This window comes from Vicugna pacos, chromosome X (assembly GCF_048564905.1).
Source record: "Vicugna pacos chromosome X, VicPac4, whole genome shotgun sequence".
In the NCBI taxonomy this organism is placed as follows: Eukaryota; Metazoa; Chordata; class Mammalia; order Artiodactyla; family Camelidae; genus Vicugna; species Vicugna pacos.
The window spans coordinates 93,463,609-93,487,897 of record NC_133023.1 but is presented as its reverse complement, the minus strand read 5'-3'; the positions used below and the strand labels follow the sequence as shown (position 1 = coordinate 93,487,897).

Genomic DNA, 24,289 nt, shown 5'->3' with positions numbered 1-24,289 from the left:
ACTGGTGACATCGCATAGAACATGTCCAGCTAAGAAGAGTTTAGATTTAGGAGGTAGGAGCTTCTCTGTATTTTTCCTGCTCTACTGGCCAGTGTTCATTGCCAGAACCATGTCAAAGCTTTAGGAAAGAAACAGTGAGAAGACAATTAATCTAATTAGAGATGAATGTTACTAAGTAGGTAACCAACCCATCCTTAAATTCCCCCATGGCCAGTGGTGTCCCTATTCCTGACACGTGGGGCAGAGCAGTCTGGATGAGGAGAACTGTGGCTGCAACGGTTCATCTTCACTCCAAGCCTGTCATGACGCATTGTACACCGGTGGACAGAGGGAGGGAGTGGAAATGAAATGCTGAATTCATTAATTCCCTAATGCAATGCTAGAGACACACCTGTAACTGAGTCCTTTTGGGCTTGAAATTCGAAGCATGCATGTTACATAAAATTCCCTGGGGGCTCATCGCACATGTCGCATTGCTCTAACACAGGGAGGCATTGAACACAAAATTCTCCTGCATTCGTTTTCCTGTTGTCCTTGGAGATTTCAAGTCACCTTTGGTTTGTCTAGTGCTGTGGTGGTGGCAGTGGGGGAGTGAGGTGTGATGGAGGATTATTTATTTTTCTAACTTCGGCACCTTATCTCCCGAGAATGGAAATATTTCACTGAATAGTGATGCCGTCAGACCTCTGTTAGGGAGAAGAAGCTTCATACACAGGGCTCTCCCCAAGGACTTTTAAAGGGCAAACCCAGGAATCTGCTGAGTAGGTGCCGAGAGCCAAGAGCTGAGAGCCGTTGTTGCAGGCGGCCTTGTAGACCATTACAGGTAGAGTGCTAATTATCTCATACGATGGGGCAGCGTGGTATGGAAACGTCAAATACTTAGTCAGCATAGATTATTTCTAAGGATGCAATAGTAGCAGAGCGGTTAAGAACAGAGGCAGCCAGACATGGACTCGAAAGGTTCAAGCTCCAGCTTTGCTGTTGACTAGCTGTGTGACCTTGGGCCAGTGGCTTCACTTCTCTGGGCCTCAGTTTTCTCTTCAGCAGAAAGAGGCTAATAATGCTGTCTATCCCATAGGGCTGTTAGGTGGACTACGTGCAGTGATGCCGGTTTTGGTTTTCCCCTGTGCGTGGAGCGGTCTCTGGCATGGGGGAAGCGCTCCGTGCTGACAGCAAGTGTGATTGTAAGCACCGTGAGGATCTTTAGGTAGAACAAAAGGGAACTGACCAAGCCTCCGCCTTCAAAGAGCTCACAGACTATATGAGCTGGCAGATGGAATGAACAAGAAAGGAACACAAGCAACTCAGGCTGGTACCACAGTACCTTTAGATGCAAGGGCAGCAGGTCAGGATGAAGCAGTGGTTCAGGGGGGCCCTCAGTTCCCATCAGGAGAGGACTTAAGGCATCTACAGGGAAGGTGGGCAGGAACTTGAATGGCTTTTTGGCCTCTGTTTGGAGAGAGGGCCCTGGTAATACACATTCATAGTCACATTCTCACAAATATACTGACTGTCCTTTTGAAATAGGCCGTTACCTCACTGACAAGTAGTAAACATATAGGATGTGTTTAATCTAACAGAGTCGAGTTTGTGACCTGGTGATACCATCTGAGGTTTGAAGGAATCCCAGGATGGCACTGCATACATTGGCTCAAATCTGTGCCCTCATAAGAAATCACCTTTAAGCCTGGGCTCTAGCCAGGGCCAGCATAAGTCTTATTAACAAGAAGGATTTCCCAGAGGCCCTGAGCTATGCATAGGAATTAGCCCCACTTTTTTATTTTCCTTTTGCTTTTTTGGTTTCATTTGGTTTTCTCTTTTGCCTTAAAACGTAACTACTAGCTAAAATTTCACTCATTAAAAATTAAATTATTTGAAAGATTTTAAAATGTAAAAGATACAGAAGGACATAAAAGAAAAAAGTAAAACTTCCCCAGTATCTTACTCACTGGAAGTAAATGCTTTTAGCATTGTTTTGCTGAATCCATCTAAAAATTTTCTGTGTATATTTGAACACACATGAAGTGTATGAGACTAATGCATATGCAGACCATTTTTTTTCCCTTACTGCAAATGGAATCACACTTTATGTTGTAGCCACTACTTGTATCTGTTGCAATATATCTTGGATTTGGCTCCATATCAACACATATAGATCTACTTTGTTCTTTTAATGTCTGCATAGTATTCCACATTAACATTCATGGCTTTTAAGATACTGTTCTACGTTTTGTCTGGGTGAGGAGAAAAGGATAGAGAGGTGAGAAACAGAACACGCTGTTGGGGCTTGGAGGAGATGTACTGAGATCCCTAAAGGGATAGGGCAAGAACACAGAGTTTGAAAATAGTGCCACTATATTTTAGCATCAATCGAACCAGTACTTTTGGTTAATGCTTTGTGGAGTAAATAAAATAAAGAAAGTTGTAGGTCTAACCCATAGACCAGCTTTTCCCAACTCTTCTGTAACTAAAATCCTTGCTTAATTTTCTTGAGTTTTTTGAGGATTGAAATAGCACATGGATAGAGCCAAACAGTGGGTGCTATTTTGACTTCCAAAAAGTTTGGCGAGCTTTTAAACTCAAAGCTGTTTTTAAAGACTTGAGTCACTATGGGATTGGGGAGCACTGTTTAGTCGTAGCTCCTTATCCATGTCTAGGAGATAAGAAACAACAACAACAAACAATAAAGCTAAAGGGGCACTCTTTGAAATGGCAGAAAATAAGACAATAGGGCCACAAGGCATCATCTATGGGACTAATTTGGTTCAATAGTTATAAATGATTGAGAAGAGGGAGCAACAGGCAGAATCATTAAGTTGGCAGATATCTTTACACTCTTCCAGCGAGGATAATAAACTTCAGGAAGATGTTTGTCTTGTAGGAGTGGGCAGGAAAGCGGCCAGCAAGCTTCGATATGAGCAAGTCCAAGATCATGTCTCTAGGGACACATTCCTGAAATTCATTTCAGAAGATTTACAATGAGCCTTACCTCTTTACCTGTGAAGAGGGTCTCTGCTTCAGGACTCAGTAAAAGATGGAGTTTGGTATCATCAAGAGGGAGATGATATTTAAACAGACAACATTATATACGAACATAAAAAAAGGAGGCTAGCAGGGAGCTGATTCCCACCACACATATAAACAAAGCCTGTTGCTTTACATTACCTTAGTACAGCCCCCAAAAGCAACTGGTATGTGTTGGTTGGTGTGGTGACCTGTGTATTCACTGGCTTTTAAAGTTAGGTAAACTGAATATCAAAGTTAAATAAACTAAATATTGTTAGGCTACCATTTTAGAAGAAATGCAATCAAATGTTCTCTTCAACTTTCGTACAAAATATTTTCCTTCTCAGAAGATGACTCTTAATTATGAAAGTCAGACCTGGATTTCCTGACCTCTCTGCTACCGTGCACGGTAGCATGAAAGCACATCCTTAATATCACCAGATGCATTATATCATGGAAGGGAGCACAATCAGATCAGTATCCTCTGAAGTTGTGAAGTTTTCAGTAATAAAGAGATAATGAAGTCTGCCCTATCACCGCACAGTGGGCTTGATAAGCTCAAATGAGCTGAGAGATATGAAACTGCTTTGTAGAATGCTGTGCAAAAAATACAGTAGTATTAATTATTCCTTGTATGTCATAACTTGGGATTAGAAATATAAATTGATTACATTTTAGGAACTTATCCTTTATAGATATTCATGCAAATGTACCAAGATTGGAACACAGGGATGTTCTTTGCAGCATTGTTTATATTAGGAAGAGATTAGAAGTACCTCAATTGTGTATCAGAAGGAATTAGATAAATTGTCATATGGCCATTCAGTGGAATAAGAACAAGGCAGTTTTTTATGTTGTGACATGGAAATATATCCAAGATATATATTAAGTGATAAGAAGTTGCAAATCAGTATGACTAGTATGATTCCAACTTTGCTTAAAATTACATCTTGGTATACGCATGGGAAAACCCGAGAAGAATACATATCGAACTGTTAACCTTGTTCTCTCTTGGAAGGGTACGACAATGCAAGCTCTTTTCTTTCATGCTTTGTTTATTTCTATACTGTGTGAATTGTTTACAATGAGCACTGTTACTTTTGTAATTAAAAATATAAGTAAAAGAAACATGAATTTGTCCTTAATTCAGCTGCCCTATTGTTAAAAAATTACATTTTGAAAGTGTATGAAGTGAGAGCAGAAGACCTGCGAATTTTTCCATTCCTTTAAGAAAATATTCCATTATCAGGATGAAGAAAAAGCAAAACAGAGATCAAAAACGTTTTTCCCCTTTGGGAACAGTGTTCTGGTCTTTCTCCATGATGAAAGATAAAGGAAGAAATGAAATCTGTTTCTTGTTTTTGTTTGGCGTTTGTTTGCTTTGTTTTGCAAGATGAGGACTAACTCTGTGTAGAGCCCTGGAACCATAAGGGGCAGCAAAGAGACCACCTCAGTAGTGAATGACTGTCCCAGTCAAAGTTGGCAAAGCCCCACACTGAAGGGCAGAATCGCCCGGCTTGTAAATACTGCCCATTGTCATATGGTGAGGATGTCCATACATACTTTGACTCTTCAATCCTGACGTGAAAGGCTAGGCTGATCCTGGGGAAGCACATTAAAACCTTCCCTTGAACTGGTGGTCTGTTTTCCCGGGGAGAACATGGACGGAGGCTGCCAAATGGCTTGGGAAAGCCTCCTGAGAAGCAGCCCAGCTCCCAGGCCTGCAGGAAATGATGGGAGGAGGAAGTGGAGAAGAAAGAAGAGGTCAAGAACATGCAAGAGTCTTTCTCCTTCAAATGAGTAGACAGCACACTCAGAATTAAGGTCCTTTCTGTGTCTTCCCTGGCCAGGACCCAGGACCTCCCTTAGGAGCCCTCCTCACCCTGCGTGCTCCTCTGCACTCCACACCAGACTGAGAGCCCAAGAAGGGCAGAGACCTTGTCTGTCTCGTTCATTGTTGTATCCCCAACACCTGGAATAAAAGGGTGATGAATTAATACTTGTTGACTGTTGAATGAACATTCTCCACTGTAAATGGACTCTGTCTGGAGTGGTCTACCCTTGAACCATTTAATCATTCCCTGGGTTGGAAGGCCAAAGAGAGCTTGTGGTCAGCTTGACCACTGGTGCCGAATACAATCAACTTGCACTTTGTTTGACACTCTGTTGTAACGCAGCTTTTCTTTACCTTCATGTTTCCAGATACAGCCAAAAGGCAGCGAGGAATGGAATGAAAAATCAATTCAACCTCCATGAGCTGAAAATGAAGGGCCCTGAGCCAGTGGTCAGTCAAATTATTGACAAACTGAAGCACATTAACCAGGTATGTGTCTATCCAAGAAAAATGGAAATGGCCAAAAATGAAGGATGGATGGTATCCAGGGTTCAAACTGTATTCTTGGGCTTTTGGAGAGGCAGCCATTGTTCCATTGTTCACGGTCTTCAAAAATTCTCTCTGCTAAAAAGGACTTCTGATCCTTGTTTTTCACCCCTCTTTTAAATTATAAAGAAAATATTGTAATACAAGAGAAAGCTTGGAAAACAGAGGGAAAAGTATTTCTCACAATCCTGCTAGTCTATACTGTTTTCATTTTTTCACATGTTCTTTTTAAATGTTTGTTGAGAAAATCACACTTACAAAGACTTTTTCCATAACTGGAAGTATACAAGTGATGTCTAGTTCTTAAAATTAACAGTATATTGGAAATATTTTTTCATGTAGCCACAGAGCTTCATATTAATCATTTTTGTGGCCACATAAGATTCCTTTTAGTATTAATTATAATTAATCAGCCTGCTTTTGCTGTGCATTCAGATTGCTTCAAATTTTTACCATTATAAATAAAACTACCTCTTTATGCATAGTGCTATCTCCTGATCTTAGACCAGTTCCTTAAAATCCTGGAGTTATTGAGTCAAAGGATATGAGCATTTTGATGCAAACTCCTTTCCAATGGAGGTGTATGAGCTTTCACTGCCCCGAGCAAGATATGAGAGGACCAGCTCCGCTGCACCATTGCCAACTTCTGACTCACTGCCATGCACAGAAACACCCACAGATACCCTTGACCTATACAGTTTTTCCTTTCAGAGGGAGTTGAGTAACTAAGACACAAATAGAAATTAGTCGTACCATCTGCTTGTGATTGCTTTGTGACTATAGTAAAAAAAAATAAAAGCCATCCAAAGTGCCACCATGTAACCAGAGTGACAGTGTTCCTACCCCATGATCCATGGGTGGAAGGGCCCTGGCACCACTGACTTCTGTTTGTAGCCTAGGAAGAACTTTTTTTGATTTGGTTTTGGTTTGTTTGTTTGTTTGTTTGTTTCGGGGAGAGAGGTAATTAGGTTTATCTATTCATTTCTTTTACTGGAGGTCCTGGGGACTGAACCCAGGACCTCGGGCATGCTGAGCATGCACTCTACCACTGAGCTGTACCCTTCCCACCCCCAACCAGGAAGAACTTATTGAAACTAAAATCCTTATACAAAGACAGAGGTTTCTGGATGAAGACATTGACATGATTTTGTTTTTTAATATAAAGTTTAGCAGTGAAATTTTTGTGATTCTTAGGAAATGTTTGGAAGGGCTTTCTAATAGCAATACATTTCACTGCAAATGGCATTGTGAAAATATTTACTACACATCTGAGGGTGACTCTTCCAGTGCCTGATAAAGCAGTCTGTACTCCCTGAGCACTTACTAAACAGCTGTTACTGCTGCTGAGCACATGACAGCGGCAGGATTTGCACAACAGACCCTTCTTTGGATGAACTCACAACCTCGTGAAGTTCTATAAAGTCTGGTTAGTTATAGTATGATTATTTCAAAACACATCTCTGAAGAGTTCAGAGTACAACGTAGAGCACTCACTGCGGAACTGGTACACTTTACTTGGGGACAGTGACAGTATCCTCTGAATTGTCCTCTGAATTTTTTCCAAATTATCTCAAACTAAATGTGTCTAGGTGGCTCATCTCAACTGGTTAGACCCAAGGACTGGTGAGGCCAAAATCTCAGGGCCCATCACTGTGCCCCTGATTCTAAATGAACAATATTGTCAACAGATCTCTTTGGTCAACAGCCGTTAAGGAATACCTACTGTGTACTCAGCCAGGTGCCAGGGAGTCTGAGAATTCAAAAGAACTCTGTTTTTACCACTTCCTGAGAAGGGAAGCACACATGTGGAAAATGTTTAAGTACAAATCAAAGGCAGCCTCTCATGAAGAGCCAGGAGAGAGAAGCTACTCCTAAGTTTTGAGTGGTTTGCTTAGGCCTATGGTGGGCTAGGCTAGTGGGAGAAGGATTTCACAAGGCAGGCCAGACAGAGATCCTGGAAAAAGGGAAAGCTGCATCAAACATGGGCTTCTATATAACCTAACAGCCACTAAAGCTATTTATAGCATGCCCCTGTAGTGAAGACTTTTAGGTGTTTGCTATCAATACTATGGGAGACCATGCAGTAGCGTGAAAAGAATACGGCTTTGGCAGCCACTCACCTGAGCCTGCCCGCTCTCCCCTTGCCAGTGTACTATCCATCCTTTATTAAATTCTCACTTTACTTTAAAAAAAAAAAAAAGAATATGGGCTTTGGATCCAGATGGACCTGAATCCAGCTGTGGCTCTTATGAGATATATAATCTTGGGCAAGTCATTCAAGTCTCTGAGCCTTAGTTTTCTCCTCCGTACATAGTGTATAGAGTCATCAAAACCTCTTCTTATGAGATTGTTGTGAGGATTAGAGATTAAAATATCATTCTATAAAATGTATACATAATCATGTAGTTTACATACACACAAATATAGATAATTGCATGTGCATGGCAGAGTTAAGATGATTCTTATATTCAGGATTTTCTATATATGCAGGATTTGAGTGGGTTTGAAAGGGAGCAGAATTCCAATACTTTTTGCTGCTCTAATTCTGTTTTGGGTGGATCAAAGACATCCCTTTAATGCATCTCTTCTTTTCTCTCCCATATTGTTTCCTTCTTTCTCTTTACGCTCACTTCCAGCCACCAAAGTTGAAGCCACCTCATAGGTAGGGAGGTGTGTATTGTCAGCGTCGAAAAGGTCACCATTACAACTCCTTTCTCCTACCTCTGCTGTGGATGTAGGTGTGAACATTTTTGATTCCCTTACAAATACCATTGAGCAACCAATTAATTCTCATTGATAGACCAGTTTTACCTGTTTAAGTTAAACTCTTGAAATTGGTTGGGCTCCAAACACAAACATTGATTTTTTTTTTCCTCATCTGTGGTTTTACATGGCCAAAACACGTCTTCTTTCAGATTTTCAATAAAATTCCTATTTAGCTGTGATTGAATCTGAAAGTGAGACACTTTAGGGAAGTCATAGGAAGAAGGTTATGATGCTGATGATGGTAATGTGTTTTATTTGTATGGCATTTAACCACCTTTCAAAGTGATTACATGTCCTAAAAGTCTAACTGCTTATATTGGAAAAAACATCCAAGCTGGAATTGTGTAAGACAGAGTACCATCACAGAATCATTCTCTTCAGGAACCCATTGTTACCCTCGGATATTATTTCATCCTCACTGCCTCCTGGGAGGTAAGTGATAATGTTTCCCCCGTTTTTATAGGTAGGGAAACTGAGGCAGAAAACCATGGAAGGCTGTGTGGGCATGCGGCCAAAACATCCAGTAAGTTCAGTTGAAAATTCAATCAATCATCCAGATGTTGTTTCCCCTACCCTGCCAAACATCTGGATTCACTGAAGGCCTGACAGAATTACCCTAAAGTTTTAGTGATGAGAAGGTAGAATCAAGTGAACTTGCCCAAGTTCATGTGTAAGTGAGCGGTGAATCCAGGAGTGTAATGTCATCTTCCTAAGCCCCTTCCTTGGTGCTGGATGTATTAAACTACAGTAAGATGCTCCAGCACACACCACGATGAACACAGAGACCTTCTCAGGATGCACCCTGTGTATCCATCCAGATGGACTGCAGCGAGGCCATTTATGAACACATCCCAGAATAACTCTTCACTTTCTTCCATGGAAATTCTCAGCTGCCTCCTTTCAGGTTGTGGTTGCTGTTGATAGCACTGGAAATAATATACTCACTAAGGGAATAAAGTAACATTATTTCCATATTGATAGTCCCATGGTGTAACCTGGAGGGGATGGGTTCAGGGTCAGGCCTGGGCCTCTTTCCTGGGAAGGCCTGCAGGTGTGGAATGTTCTCCCCTCCTCCTTCCAAGCCCGAGTTCATGTGTAACATTCCCACGATTGGAAATGAGGACCTTTTTATTTCCTTTTCAGTTTCTAATTTGTGTGAGGATTTATTGTCTTGTGTTAGGAGAGGAATTGAATTCTTTTACGTCCTCAGTGTCAGTCCTAGAATTTGCTAGGCCATATTGCTTTAAAAATTTTTTTTTGTTTTTCTTAGTATCCTGCTCCAAGGCTCCTGCATGGAGAGAAGACCCCACAGATACCAAAAATGATCACAATACATTCTTATCCCTATGATACTGCAGGCCGTTTGTCCTCTAATCCAGTTTTGTCAGTAACATTCTCTGTGTTTAAAAGTAGCTGTGTAGTTAATGCTCATTTAGCAGTCCCTAAACTACTACCGAAATTATTGTGCCCAAGGAAAATCTAGCTGTTTATTGTTTTTCCCCAGTTTCAGTTGAGGTGCAAATGAAATTCCAGAAATTGTTTTCCAGCCCGTTGTAAACAGTTGAAGCCAGAGCAGTCAATACCTGCCCATGTGATGTCAGAGCTGTTCATTCAAAGTTGGATAAAGTCTCATCTGTTTGGGATGGTTGAAATGTCCTGCTGAATGGTGGGGGAGTGGACGAGGTAGCCTCTTAAGATTCCTTCCAGCCGTGTGATTCCGTGATTTGTGGCTCAAGGTCAGGCTTTAACCCAGCACCCTCTTGTGAACAAGACTTGTGACTTTATTCTCTGCTCCACTACTCTTTTTAAAACACCCTGTTCCCAGGTCATCCCTTTCTACTTCGTAACCTCTCATCTTTTGAGAGATTCTTCCCTTCCCACCAGTCTTCCAGCCTGGGCAGATGGAACTTAAACTTGCCCTTCCCCCCACCCAATTCTTCTGTTCTCTTGCCTTGTTCTCATTAGGCTGTGAAGACATTAAACTATAAAAAAAAAAAACACTTTTGCATTTATCACCCCTAAGTTTCCCTCCTCCAGAACCAGATAGGTGACCTGTCTTCAGATCATGTTAGCCCTGGGACGCCATATGAATGATAATAATTCTGCCATAAGTTTGCATAGCACAGTCCAGTTTGTAAAGCTCTTTCATGTACATTGTATAAATTGGTCTTCACCATGGCTCTGAGAAGCAGACATTATTATCTAGATTTACTAGATGAAGAAACGGTGGGTACTAGCAGACTCAGTGACCTATGTATATTAAGTGGTAGAACCGGACCTAGAATCCAGGGCCACTGATGCCAGTCTCTGTGCTCTTTCCTTCTTCATCTTTAAAGACATGGCACACCTTGCTATGGTTAACGTGACCCATATATAAAAGATGTGCAGAAGCACAGATAGCAGAAACTCCTTAATTTGTCTAATGATTTCCAAGTCCCTCATATCCTAATGTCTATGGTCTGAAGCTCTAAAATCAGCAGCAAAGAAAGAATAAGCACATGTTTACCAAATCTCAATTGGCAAGATTCTTAGACAACTAAGCATCACACTGTATGATGTGAAAATTGAGGCACTTTGTGACCTGGGTTTGAGTTATAGACAACAGACAAACTTTCTATTAGCTATCTGTAATTCGTTAAATGATTTTAAGTGGTCAGAGAAAATTTTAAATGTGCAGCAGACAGTGGAATGTCTCCACTTCCATCCCCCTTCATAAACACCTGAAAAGTTTTTTTTTAGATACCTGACAGATTGCTCTGGTATCGTGAAAAGACAGCAACTTTTGAAATAGAAAGTTAACATTTTAATAAGTTAATTAGTAAAGTTGTTACGTGTCAGAAAATTACCCAGGACTTTTCTTAGCATGTGATTTAAAAAATCTTCAAACGAATCTCAGGCATGATCGAAAACACTTGGAGTCACTTTTTTCAGAGTCTTCTCACAGTAAAACCACTGAGAGTTACAAAATGTGGGCCTACTCTAATGGTTGCTGAAAGAGCTAACACTGATCTAAAATTCTAAACAAAGAAGAAACCTTTTGAGAGTCAAATTTAAATAAAAGGCCTTTCCAAATGGAATTATGTCCCAATGTCCATCACACTTCTTCACATACAAGTCGTGTGGCAGAACTCTAGAAACTGCCATTTCCTTATGGAGCTAGAGTGTGTGTATGCTTGTGTGTGTGCATGTGTGTGCACGCACACGCACGTGTGTGTGAAAGACTGAGTATCTACAACGGCATGTTAACGAGAGAAGATGAATGACTTCTGAGTTACAAAAGGACAACGTGAGATTGTCTTTAAATACCAGACCTAGACTCTGTGGAGCTAAAACACGATTTCATGAAGTAAAAGGGAGTTAGCTGCTGCATTCCAGAACACATTTATCATTAAAAAAATCTTCTGTCATTTTCCTTAATAGCCTGAAAAATAATTACACTGTCTGGTGGCTTTGGGGAGCATGTGTTTTTAATATCTTAATTACCATGTACAGTTTAATAACACTGTACCAAATGAATTCCCAAGGATTTCATATTAAATTTCTTGAAAATGAACTATTTGCTTTATTTAGAATATACAGGATTAAAGGGACTTAAATTGGGTCATGTATTTTCATCCTTGCATATTGAATTAAATTACTCAAAAATGGAAAATGAGTCAAGAGTGGTAAGCCAACATATTGTTGATTGCAGTGTTGTGATTTTGACTTAGCAATGAAGGGAAATAGCTGATCTTTTTTCATTGCAGTATTATACTCTGTCATATGCTTTTTTTCTTTTTTTAGTTAGAACTATTGGAAGTGTTAGCTATGGGAAGACAAGGTCTACATGAAAATTGAATTCTGTCAAATTATAAAGCTACCAGGTTTACAAAGTTAGAAATATATCTCCAAAATATCTCTGAAATCCATAGGGTTTCATATTCTGTTTACATTTACCTGCTGGCCAAAGGCAACACAACCTTTTTAAAATAAATGGTTACAAATGATTGCTCTCTACCCCACAAACCTTGATTATAAGCAGTATATCAGTATATGTATGTTCAAATACTATCTGGAAATTCAGAGACAACTTTTTACCCAGATAGATTTATGAATATATATCCTGCCTCTGGACTGTCACCTCCTGAAGTCCAGGATCATGCACACAACTGTTTCCTCTAACACCCAACATAGTATCATATACAGAATAGACACTCATACACAATATTTTATTGATCAATTCATTCAGAGAACTCAACCTTTGCTGCCCTCAATTTATTTCTAAATTTAGATTCCATATAAGGTACTTTTCACATCCAATATTAACCAGTTTCTGTGCTAAAGGGTAGGGTTACATGAGTGCAGGATTATAGTTTGCAGGAGCCTTTAGGTCATAGGATTCAACCCTCTGATTTTACAGATGAGGAAATTAAAGCCAAGAGAGGGAAATGACTTGTCCAAAGTCATACTGTGAGTGAATGACAAAGCTTGGACTCAAAAATGAGCAGCTTAATATTCTAGAGCCTTTGCTGTGCTTCCAAAGGCTCCTACATGATGCGATGCAATTCAAAGCATGTTTGCAAACATGTAAGCACATTTTTTTTTACTTAAGTATAGTTGGTTTATAATGCTGTATTAGTTTCTGCTGTATAGCAAACTGATTCAGTCATACATACATACATTTTTTTCATAGTCTTTTCCATTATATCTTACTACAAGACATTGAATATAGTTTCCTGTGCTATACAGTAGGACTTTGTTGTTTGTTTATTTTATATATAGTAGTTTGTATCTGCTAATCCCAAACTCCTAATTTATCCCTCCCCCCTTTCCACTTCGGTAACCATAAGTTTGTTTTCTATGTCTGTGAGTCTGTTTCTATTTTGTAAATAAGTTCATTTGTATATTTTAGATTCCACCTATAAGTGATATCATGTGATACTTGTCTTTTTTGCCTTACTTTACTTAATATGATCATCTCTAGGTCCATCCATGTTGCTGCAAATGGCATTATTTCATTCTTTTTTATGGCTGAATAGTACTCCATTATGTGCACATGTGTGTATATAAACCACATCTTTATCCGATCATCTGTCAGTGGACATTTTGGTTGCTTTCATGTCTTATCTACAGTAAATAGCAAGCACGTTGTCTTATACAGTACTCCCAATCATAGCAGAAGCCTGTCCTTAAGCAGTGCATCTTTGGAACAAAAAGTGGTATAGCATGAGGCACGACCTTGCTAATTATTTATCTCTTGTCACATCTATTAACTACTGTTTGGTCATTGACAAGTACACCTCAGTGCCCACTGCTTCATTAAACCCAGTGAGCACTTGTTGCACATGGGCCAGGGTTGGTGGGGGGCGGTCTCTGCTGGGATCACTGAACTAAAAGCAGACAGAATCAGGAGGACCTGTTGCTTGTGGCCTTATACCCACTCACATAGTCTGACTTGGGCTCCTGTCCCCATTGAGGATTAATCATCCTTTTACTCTCATGCTCTGAATCACAACTCCTCCACCTTCCTGGGCTCCCTATAATAATTTAACCAGTGCCTTCTCCCTCCTTCCAGAATGGCAAAATTAGCATCATATTAGTAAGTGGGCTTCTGTGCCCATCAGCTCAATTGTTTTGGCAGTGTATTCAGATTGTGTTCCACAGGGAGTAGAGTTGTGGGAGAGGTGCTGTGGGGGTTATTCTGAGCCCCCCATTCCTATTTTAACCAGAGCATTTCTAAAATCTGCTTTACATATGGATCTTTTAAGTAAGATGTCACTTAAACAAAGGGTTTCAACTGCTAAAACAATTAAAAGATATCTCACAGTGCCCTTGAAGCTAATATTAAAGATTTAATCCCATCTGAGCCATTTCTTCATTTGAACATTGGTTCAGTGAATATTCTAAGTTATCTATAATACACAAAGCAGCCACAGAATGCCTTCCAATCCCCATCAGCCACCTCCTAAAAGGAACTGTTAGTTAAAATGGAGACAATATTTTAACTCACAGTTAAAATGGAGAGTATGAATGGCTTGGTGGAGACATTATTCCTACTGGAAATGATGTTCCTATTGGATGGTTCATTACTCTTGAGCCAAAAGTGTCTTCTTTGGAGCTGAAGACCAACACAACTAAATTTTCCTTGTCTATGGCATTAGGATTCTGATAAAATTCAGTGGGAATAAAACCAGCTTTTCTATAGATACTTTTGCCCCTGGATGGCAGCCCCATGTTAACTGGCTCAACCAAATGCTTGGCCTCACTTCTTTCTGCCCATGATTATTTGAGACCTAACCTTCAACTGTAAGCTTACTTGACATATGACTAAGGATGTTTACATATTCTCTGTAGGCTGAGTGTTAGTACTTAGTGAATGTAAAATAATAAGAATGGGGTCTATTCTGTATGCATAACTATATGCTTTCCTTAGATAACAACCAAGGTGATTTTGCATAGCAACTATTAAGTGGACTATTTCCAGCCGAGTTCTAATTGATGTCCAAAGTGAAAATTGCATTATTATTCATATGTACTTCATTTTATTGGGTAGTTTCCTAATATGGTTAAAGTATGATCTTATTGTTTAATTAGTTGATTTAGATATTGTTTTCTTCACAGTATATGTTTTGCTAGGTCATCACTTTTCAAGGTAGTATCTATTCAGTACTATGGGCAAGCAGTTGAGAAGACCAAAGAAGCCAAGAGAATTACACTGTGATATGTCATAGACAATGAGGCCTAAGTTCAGGTCAGTTATATCCGAAGGCACTGAAAAGCCCTCTGGTTATTATCATGTTATCACTATTGGCAAATTTTGAGTCATCACAACAAGTAGAACAAGAGCCAAAAGACTGGAAACAGGCACAAAATGTTATGCTCACCTTTAATAAGGAGTGGAAATTGGGTTGTGGAAACCACAAATCAGGGAGCCTGGTATCACATCTCAGCAAAATTCTAGGCTAGAATCTTGGAGAGCATGAGCTTTCAGATGCCATCGTGATGATACTAGGAGCCACCATGGGCTCCCTCAGAACAAACCAGGCCATTTCCCCTTCTGTGTGTGTACGCATGGCGCAGACGTGGTATATCTACATTTCAGCAAGGTGTTTGACAGAGATTCCTATAGACGTTTTCCAACAAGTGACACAAAATGTTGGCTAAGTAATCATGTAGTTTGGTAAATGTGTAGCTCATTAACCATCACTCCTAAGGAGTATTTTCTTAACGTATCAATGTCAGCCTGGAGAGAGGCTTTTAGTTGTCTGCTTTGGCCCTTACTACCTAAAGTTTTTAACCAGTGACTTAACTGAAGACAGAGAAGTCATATTTCTAATATTTAGTGATGGCATAAAGCTAGATGGGGTTAGCTAACACAGATGCCACAATCAGGATCTAACAATCACTCAGTAGGATGAAAGGGCAGAGCAAATGAGCAAAGTGAAATGTTACAGGGATAAATGGAAAGTAGTACATGTAGATTCACAAACATGACGTAGCAGCTCTTTTGATGTCGTGCCCCTTACTGGAGGGGTTCAAGGAGGGCTTTATATGTTGAGGTGGAGGAGGGAGAGGCATGGAAGTGAGTAACTAGAGAAATATTATCTCTCCTCTTTAACAGTTCAAAAGGTCTATTTTGGGATAGTAAAGTTCACTGTTCCACATGAGTTTTATTAAATCAACACTGCCTGTTTCAGTTGTAAAGTCTTACTGGTATGTGATTTAGAGTCATGAGAAATTTGAGAGCCACGACACTATGTAATCTAGTTTGGGGGAAAGTACAAAGGCTTTAGAGCCAAACATAAATCTGTGTTTAAGTCCCAGACATGTCACTTTGTAGTTACCTGGCTAATGGCCAAATTATTTAACCTTCCTGTACTCGAGTCTCCTAACCTGTGAAATGGGTATACTATAATCTATTGTGAAGGGTTAGTAGAAGTATTAGAGGTAATGCGTGTGTAACACGATAAATGATAACTACTCTTTTTCTTCATATTATGCTAGTATGAAGGGTTAGCATAAAATAACAGAAAGTCAGAAGTAACCTTTTAAGTAGCTTGACTCACTCTGCCTCAGTTTATCAATGTCTAGAATGTAGGGACTACAGCTTTTCTCGCTTGAATTGTTGTTTAAATGACTTAAAAGTCTACATATAATTATCTAAACCATAAAGATTCTTGGAAAAATATATCTAGCCAACCTTCGACAGATTTTTTGAACTATTTAAAGTTCAGTTTGGATCAAAGTAACTGAATGGAAAATGAAGATGATAAATTTTTTTAAAAATCACATGTATCATATGTAATATATACATATATAATGTACATATATATGAAGGAGTGTGTACTTAAATCAAGTTCCTCAGATTTTCCCAAGTTTGAACTCTGCCCTAAAGTGGAGGATCTATAAATAGTCAGGCTGCCCTTAGAGTACAGCTTAGAGATCTTAGCACATGATCCAGAAGTCCCATTTCACTCTTCAGCCCCATCAGGACCTTTCATGGAAGGATGGCATCAAGTGAAGAGACTTCAGAGCTATAAAGTTCAGGGCAAGTTAATCTGCATTCCTTTTGCATTTTGCTCTCTGGTTGAAGATGGTGAGAGGTTCCTATATTTAAAACCCGGCTGACATGATATCCTTATTGGCAGATGTCTCATAGGAGGTATTTAGAATGATTTTGCACGGCCTATAATATGTTCGTGCGTGTGTGTATTTCATATGCCGACAGAACAGAAAGAATTCACAGGGCTTGGGGCTACTGAGCTTTCTTGAGACACCATCACTTTCAGCTGTTAGGATGATGTCACAGATGTCAGGAACACTACCTGGGCCCAAATTACCAAAGCTCTATTTTGCATTGCAGAGCCGAAGGCAGACAAGACCCATTCCATGAGCTCTACCATCAAAGAACTATGGAATTTGTTAGCTATAGGCTGGGACCAGCCACCACTTGTTGTCAGGCAAAAGGAGAGCTGCCCCCTGCTGCCTGAGCCTTTGTCCCTGCCTGGGATACCATGGAAAATGGGGAAGGAATCCAGACTCATTAATGAGCTAATACAAAAGATTAAGCCAAGCCAGGGGCGCTTCGTTATAGCTGCATATGGATTCTTGAAGACAGTTGAGAGCTGCAGGCTCTCCAGACCAGAATCCAGTGGCGCTGTTGCCTTTGTTCTCCAGGCCCAAGTATAGGATGAGGGTATCCCTGTGGGGAGCACTTTCTTATTGCTGATTTCTTTTTTAGAGACTGCCATTCCCTGAGCTATTGTGTGGCAAATTGGCTGATCGATAATTGCAATCTGATAAGCCATGGTACAAATTATTGTTAGAGCTACGGCTTTCATTGTAAGATCCTGAGATGGAGCTCAGCTCTGGGCTTCTACTTGGTTCAACGGCCTTTGTTCTTATCTGTGGTTCTTGGAAACCACTTAAGCCATGACTACTTTTCAAAATGAAGCTCATCAGACAGAAAATAAAGTAAAATAAAAGTTACATATGTAAGTATATATAATTTATACAATATATAATGCCTATATTATGTATATTTTTTCCTCTCACAATTTATTTAGCAGACATTTATTGAATGTCCAAGGTGTGTGTAGCACTGAGTTTGGTGGGCTCTGTTGATAAAGACATAAAGAGTCCCCCCTCCCTAGACACACTTATCACGTATACATCTGTCATTACCTTTTGAATTCATTTGTTCAGTATTGAGCAGCTCTGTGTACTGGGGGTAGGAGCTGCAGATACAAAGGTAGCTTAAGCACAGTTCCTGCTTTCAAGGAGGGTGATGAAAACATACCTACATGACTATAATCCAAGGCACAGTGTAAGTGTCACAAGAGAAACATGAACCAAGGACTATACTAGCCCAGAGAAGGGAAGGATTAATTGCTACCATAAGAATTAGACAAGATTTCAAAAATAGGTAGCCTTTAAGCCTTTAAGGCTTTGAAAGATGAAACTTTTGACAAATCGAGATTGGAGGGAAGGATCTTCCTGGCAGAGGAATGTGGTGTGAACAGTGGCACAAAGACGTGGAGGTACATCAGTAGCCGGAGAGCGGAGGCCACTGGCCGGAGTGGAGGAGGATGTAGGCAGGGAAGGATGAGACTGAAAAGGTAGTACAAGGTTTGGGAGGGCCACGCATACTATAAAGAATCCGAACTTTACTCTGTTAGCAGTGAGGAGCCAGTGAAGGGATTGGAACAAGAGTGACATGGTCAGGTCAGTGTTTTATGATTTTAATGCTACCAGGAGCATGAAGGGTGGCTTGGAGATCAGAAATGAAACAAGTCTTGGGCTTAGGACTTGAAGCAATATTAAAATTAAATGTAGGGGGAGGGTATAGCTCAGTGGTAGAGCACATGCTTAGCATGCACGAGGTCCTGGGTTCAATTCCCCAGTACCTCCATTAAAAAAAATAAATAAACCTAATTACGTCTCCCCTGCACCAAAAAAAAAAAAAAAAGAGGCAAGGAGTCCAGTTAAGCTTGATCAGGTTTTCAAGGCAAAGAAGTGAAGCTTGTGATTAAAATTCATGAACCTTCCTTTCCACTTCCTGATGGAACAGTTTAGGGGAAGGGAAGTACTCGGTCCCTAAATAGGGCCAGTCATTTTTGGCTGCGTGCAGTGGTTTGGGTCTCAGGAGAGAAGGTTCCATGGTGTCACCTCACAGTGGACCAGTACCCTATCCAGGTCTCACAATAGAAATTTTTTTTTTAATTCCAGTACCTCGTTGAACCTTCAGCAGAAGTTCTCATAATGGAGTATTTAGAGTCCCTGAAGAATGTGTTAACTATTACTTTTTAAATCAATTTGTTACACACTTTTTTCAGTCAGGATTCCAATTAAAAGGGGCTCCTTGGCTGTTGAAGGTTGAGTGCCATCCATTCACCAAAGTCTCAAAAATGACCAAAACTGTGAGAAAGATTGAGAGAGATTATAGTGGTTTTTCTTCAGCTGCCACCGTGGGTGCTTAGATGTGCTCAAGAGACGACTGTGTTTCGTGACAGCCTCACAAAGAAGAGTAGGGGGACCCAAGGGAAGCCGTGGCTGTTCGCCCTCTCCAACCATCTTAAAACACATTTTCCCATTTGTTGTTATCAACTCCTGTGTTTTTTTCTAATTATGCCAGCCACTGAACAGTTTGTGCTATCTCCCTAGAATAGTCTCCAAGAACTTTATACACTTTATATAGAGGGCCCCGCTGGTTCATTTGACTCAAGCATGTGCTGACAATGAGCAGCCCTGACCTTTCACTGGGGCGGGCTGGCTGACTGGCAGGCACTCGGTACCACTTTGTCTCCACCTCCGCACTCCTGTGCCCTTGCCGTCAGAGCAGATGCTAAGAAGGCAGCAGATAAGGTGTTTCATTTAGGCGGTGAAGCTTGTTTACAGCACTTCCACAAGGATAGGGTCTTGTCTGCCCCACTCACCACTGTATCCTCTGCTTCTAGAACAGTGCCTGGCACATAGGATGTGACCAGTACCTATTTATTGCATGAATAAGTGAAGAATTCTCTTCCAACTTCTATTGTGTGTGTGTGTTGGGGGGAGTAACTAGGTTTACTTATTTCTTTTAATTTTTTTTTAGTGGAGTTGCTGGGGATTGAACCCAGGACCTCATGCATGCTAAGCATGCGCTCTACCACTGAGCTCTACCCTCCCGCCAACTCTGTTCCAACTTTTGAATTGGCTGTTTAATTCCAGTTTGGGGAGAATGTAACTTTATTCCTATGCCCGTCTCCCCATTGTATTTTGGAAGCAGATAACTTGTTTTCTAGTTTCACTGGCACACAGATGGAGGGGAATTTTGACTCAGAATGGATCAGCATCTCACCAGTTCTTGATTGAGATGATGAGATTTGGGACTTTTGCTCTAAGAAGATTTAATGAGATTTGGGACTTAGAGTTGATACTGTAATGAGTTGAGACTTTGAGGGACGTTGGGATAGAGTGAATGCATTTTGTACACAAGACAGATGTGAATGGGGAGAAAATGTATGTGCACGTACAGAGAGTAAAGGGATTCTTTCCACCATTAAAGCAATTATTAAATGTGACACTGGGGTTTTACCTTCCAAGTATGTACAGAATATTCTAAATCTTCCAAAAGTCATCTAGAATAGTCCTTCCTTCACTTTAAAAATTTGTTTTATTTTTTCCAGCTTCATTGAGATATAATCGACAAACCACATTATGAAAGTTTAAGATGTCCAGTGTATTGATTCGATGCACTTATATATTGTAAAACAATGACCACCATGGCATTGTTAGCATTAGCTAACACCTCCATCACGTCATATAATTACCATTTCTGTTTTACTGTGAGAACGTTTAAGATTGAGTTTCTCCGCTTTCTTGAGAAACATGATGGAAGTATTGTGTCTTCCCCGTGAGTCCTCATTCCATTCATTCAGAAGTTCCTTAACCTGACAGAGCCTGAAAATCCATGAACTCACTGTTCTGTCTCCCTTTTCTGACCTCTACTTGGCTATGCCATGGCTCCCATCCAGTGGAATGATTTCTGGCAGAGACTCCAGGCTATGGGCTACTCCCTCCTATGCCTACTCTGTCGCTGTAAAATACAGTATTGAGCCAAGATGGAAAACCTAGTTCATCTGTCAGAGCCTGAGTATAATAGGAACTTTCATTTTCTGGCTGTCTCCTTTCAACTCCAAGCTCAGCTTGTTGAGGCTTGAAGAGCTGAGATGAAATAGTAATTCATGTGCCTGTTTTATTTCTAGACTCATCTTCCCAGATCATGAAGACTGTGGTGATTCATGCCTCAGGTAGCTAGATATTGGGGAACTTTCTTATTTGCAGGTTATGAAAGTGAATAAAGTGATCAAAATCTTTATCACCACCTATCCTATTTACACAGATTTCTGGTTCTTTCCCCTAGGAATAGTTTCTGTGTGGGAGGACAAATGGGTCTCTGATCTCGTCTGCTTTTCAGCACATTCTTTGGACCAACTATATGCCACTCAATTTAAGTTATCCCTTCTCTGCTGGCATCACTAGTCCTGAACTCTCTTCCCTATAGCTAGTCAGTCACCAATGCTTCCAGGTCATTCTTTGCGACATTCCTTCTCTGAGATCCTTTTCCATCCCTGTGCCATCACCCTCGTCCAGGCCTGCCTGACTTCATCGATTCCCTGATGCGCACAGGGACTAGACAAATCAATGAGATACTCACTGCCCTTGGCTTCTAGGGACCTGCCATCATTTTTATGTTTTTGTTTTCTTATAACACTGTAGTCTCTGACATGACTTATATTTATATTTTGCTTTATATTTTTCTTATTGATCTATTTGTATAAATTCTAGCTCTACCACAAAAATACTTGTCACCTTCCTTTTGAAAGTCCCCCAAATATGGGACTTGACTCCTATTCATGGTGTGCTGCCTTCCCTGAGAGAGAAGTACCGCTTTCTCCACAGCTCCTCGATCCTTTTCTTCCTGTCCACCCTCTCTCATCTTCCATATAGTTTAAGAATTTCTCTGATAGGCTGATATTTTTTCTCTACCCTTCCTTAGTGATTCTGTCTTTAAAGGAAAGTAATTTTAAAAAATGATTCCTGAAGAAAGACAGTGATCATGACAAAACAGCGTTTATTGAGCACTTGCTGAATGCTGGTACTACTGGGTGTTTCAAAACATCTAATGAAAAGCACCGTGCCTGCTATGTGCTCCCTTCTGGATTTAAAAAAAAAATCCATAATCTATAAGTGCTTTTGGCTAGCGATGAAGAACAGCAGCACTTTTTTTTTTTTTTTGCAAAGCGAAAACACCAGAAGTTTGGAAAGGAATTTGCAAATTGTGTTGTAATGCAACTGATCTCTTTCTTCCTGAGAAAATTGGTTTATTGCCAGAGCGTTCAGCTCAGGCCCACGCAAACTGGGTATATATATAGAGGGCCCAGCGAGGAAGAGAACATGATAAACTTTCCTACCCAATACAGCAGACTGTGGCAAACAGTCACCAGGTAAAGGCCACGGAGCACAAAACTGGGGGAGTCAAATGCCATCTCGGTATGTGGCAGCTAGACATCTACTAGGTTGAAGGGACCCCCTGGCCCTAAAGGCAGCCATTTCAGGTCTGGAGACTCAGAAGTGTTTTCAGGGTGATGCCAAGCCCTCAGGGATTTCTTGGAGCCCTCCCTGTTCGTGGCAGGTGGGGACATCGAGGAGCCTGTCCTCACTAAAAGTGCCTCCAAATTCTTGACATGAAGATGTTAATGAGAAAATGAGAATCTCTGCATTTAAGTGTTTTCAAGTTTATGAGGTCCTTTGATTTACATTACCACATTTATTTCTCACTAATATTCTGTGAGCTAGCCATCATTAATATTCTCTTTTACAGATGGAGAAACTGACACTCAGACTGTAAGTTAGACTAAAAGGTAGAATGTACTCTAAATTCCCTGACTTTCTTCTCCTCTGTGGAGGGAAGAGGAACCATTCAGGTAGTCTCATGATCGAGGGGGTCCCTGGAACTAACAGCTCTCCCTCTAGCAATTTCTCCCAAGGCAGGAATGTGGTAGTCCACAAAGAAGTGTGTATAAGGCTATTTCAGTGGTGGTGTTTGCATAGAAAAAAAATGAAAAGCAACCCACATATCTCTCAATAGGAGACTTATTATGTGAACTATGTTATTTCTATACAATGGAATGATCTGCAGCCATTAAAAAATATTTTAAAAATACCGTCGTGGATAGAAAGATATTCATGATATATTTAAGTAAGAAAGCAGGTGATGAGACAGTAGGGAAGTACAATCTGATTTAAACAGAAATTAGCACATGTATAGACTTATGTATGGGGAAACCGTTTCTGTCAAAATACAAATCAAAACATTAGCAATATGAGGGTAATTCTCATTTTCTTTTTTACCTCTCTGTCCTCTGCTCAGATACTTTTAAAAAATCATTAAATCAGAAAAAACAATACACCTATTTCCATTCCAAACAAACAAACACAAAATTTGAAATAGGTGAGGAGGGATGTAAGATTGAAACCACCCAAGTCCAAGCCAACTTTCTTCCACCCCCTCCATCCGTACCTGAGCTGTCTCTGTCTCTGTTGGCTGTCTCAGACCTAACCTGGGCCCTGAGAGGAGACAGCAAGAGTACTGTCTGGTTTGGTGGCCTCCTGACCAGTGCCTACTGACCCCGTGTTTCAGCCTCATAGCCTAGCGTCACCACCTGAATTCTGAAGGCAGCCCTGAGGACCTTTAGAGAAATGGTCCACATAACCCAGGACCCCTTGCAAACAGGCGCATGAAGAAATGTGTACCCAGTTAGAGGTGGCCCCCAAAGCTTCTCAGCCTCCCAGAATAACCCGACATTAGCCCATCATTCACAAATTGGCCCAAACATTTTAGACCCTATTTCTATTTTTGTCTGCCTTACCCCTTAGGGAAATTAATTCCTTAAGTTTAGTATCTGATTCAAAGCAGAGCTTCCTTTCATCAGCCTAAAATCATCTCATTCAAGTTCAAGGGGGTACCTCCCTTTAATTGCAGCATTCTGAGACATAAGATTGTGCTTACCCTACCCATCACAGTTGTGTGCATTTCTCTTATTTTCCCCAGTAGCCTTTGTCTTTTCAGACTCAGGAGGCTATTGATTTTAGCGTGTCATCATATGGCTTTGCCTTTGGTGCCTTTTCCCCATCTTTCATTATTTTATTTCCCCTTGTCTGGATGTTTTCCTGTTGTCTTCTTGAATATACCGTCAGCAGAAGGTAATCCCAAACATTCTCAGAATATGGCACAGCAGCGCATATATATAGTAGCTCTAAAATCAGTACTGCAGCTCAAAAGCAACTTCTCTCTTAGTGGATTGCTAGGTGCAGACGTCAGTGGGAGAGGAGTAGTAATTAATGAGCTGTGAATACTGGTCTGTTGTGTCTTAGAGATGTGTATGTGGTCCCCACCTGATATTGTCTGCTACACCAGGATCTAGTTTAGGGGGGAAAACCTTTCAAATCAATGAAATAAATGCTGATTCCAAATATAACATTCAGACTCTATGAAATAAGACAGCTCTAATCTCTCAAAGACCAAAGATAAGGCCATCTGACAGCTTTGCAACGTCAGAGACTTTCAGTCATTCCTTTACACACATGTAAAACCTTCAGACTTTCTTGAGAAAA

At 40.5% G+C, this 24,289-nt stretch overlaps 1 protein-coding gene across 2 annotated transcripts in view; it reads left to right on the top strand.

Moving 5' to 3' along the window:
• The window catches only part of GPC3 (glypican 3), a 371,189-nt gene that overhangs the window by 266,799 nt on the left and 80,101 nt on the right, over positions 1–24,289 (top strand). For both annotated transcript variants that reach the window (XM_015249283.3, XM_006215969.2), the window contains one exon: positions 5,209–5,329. In XM_015249283.3, coding sequence (XP_015104769.1) covers positions 5,209–5,329 — 121 coding nt within the window. The remainder of the gene's footprint in view (positions 1–5,208; positions 5,330–24,289) is intronic.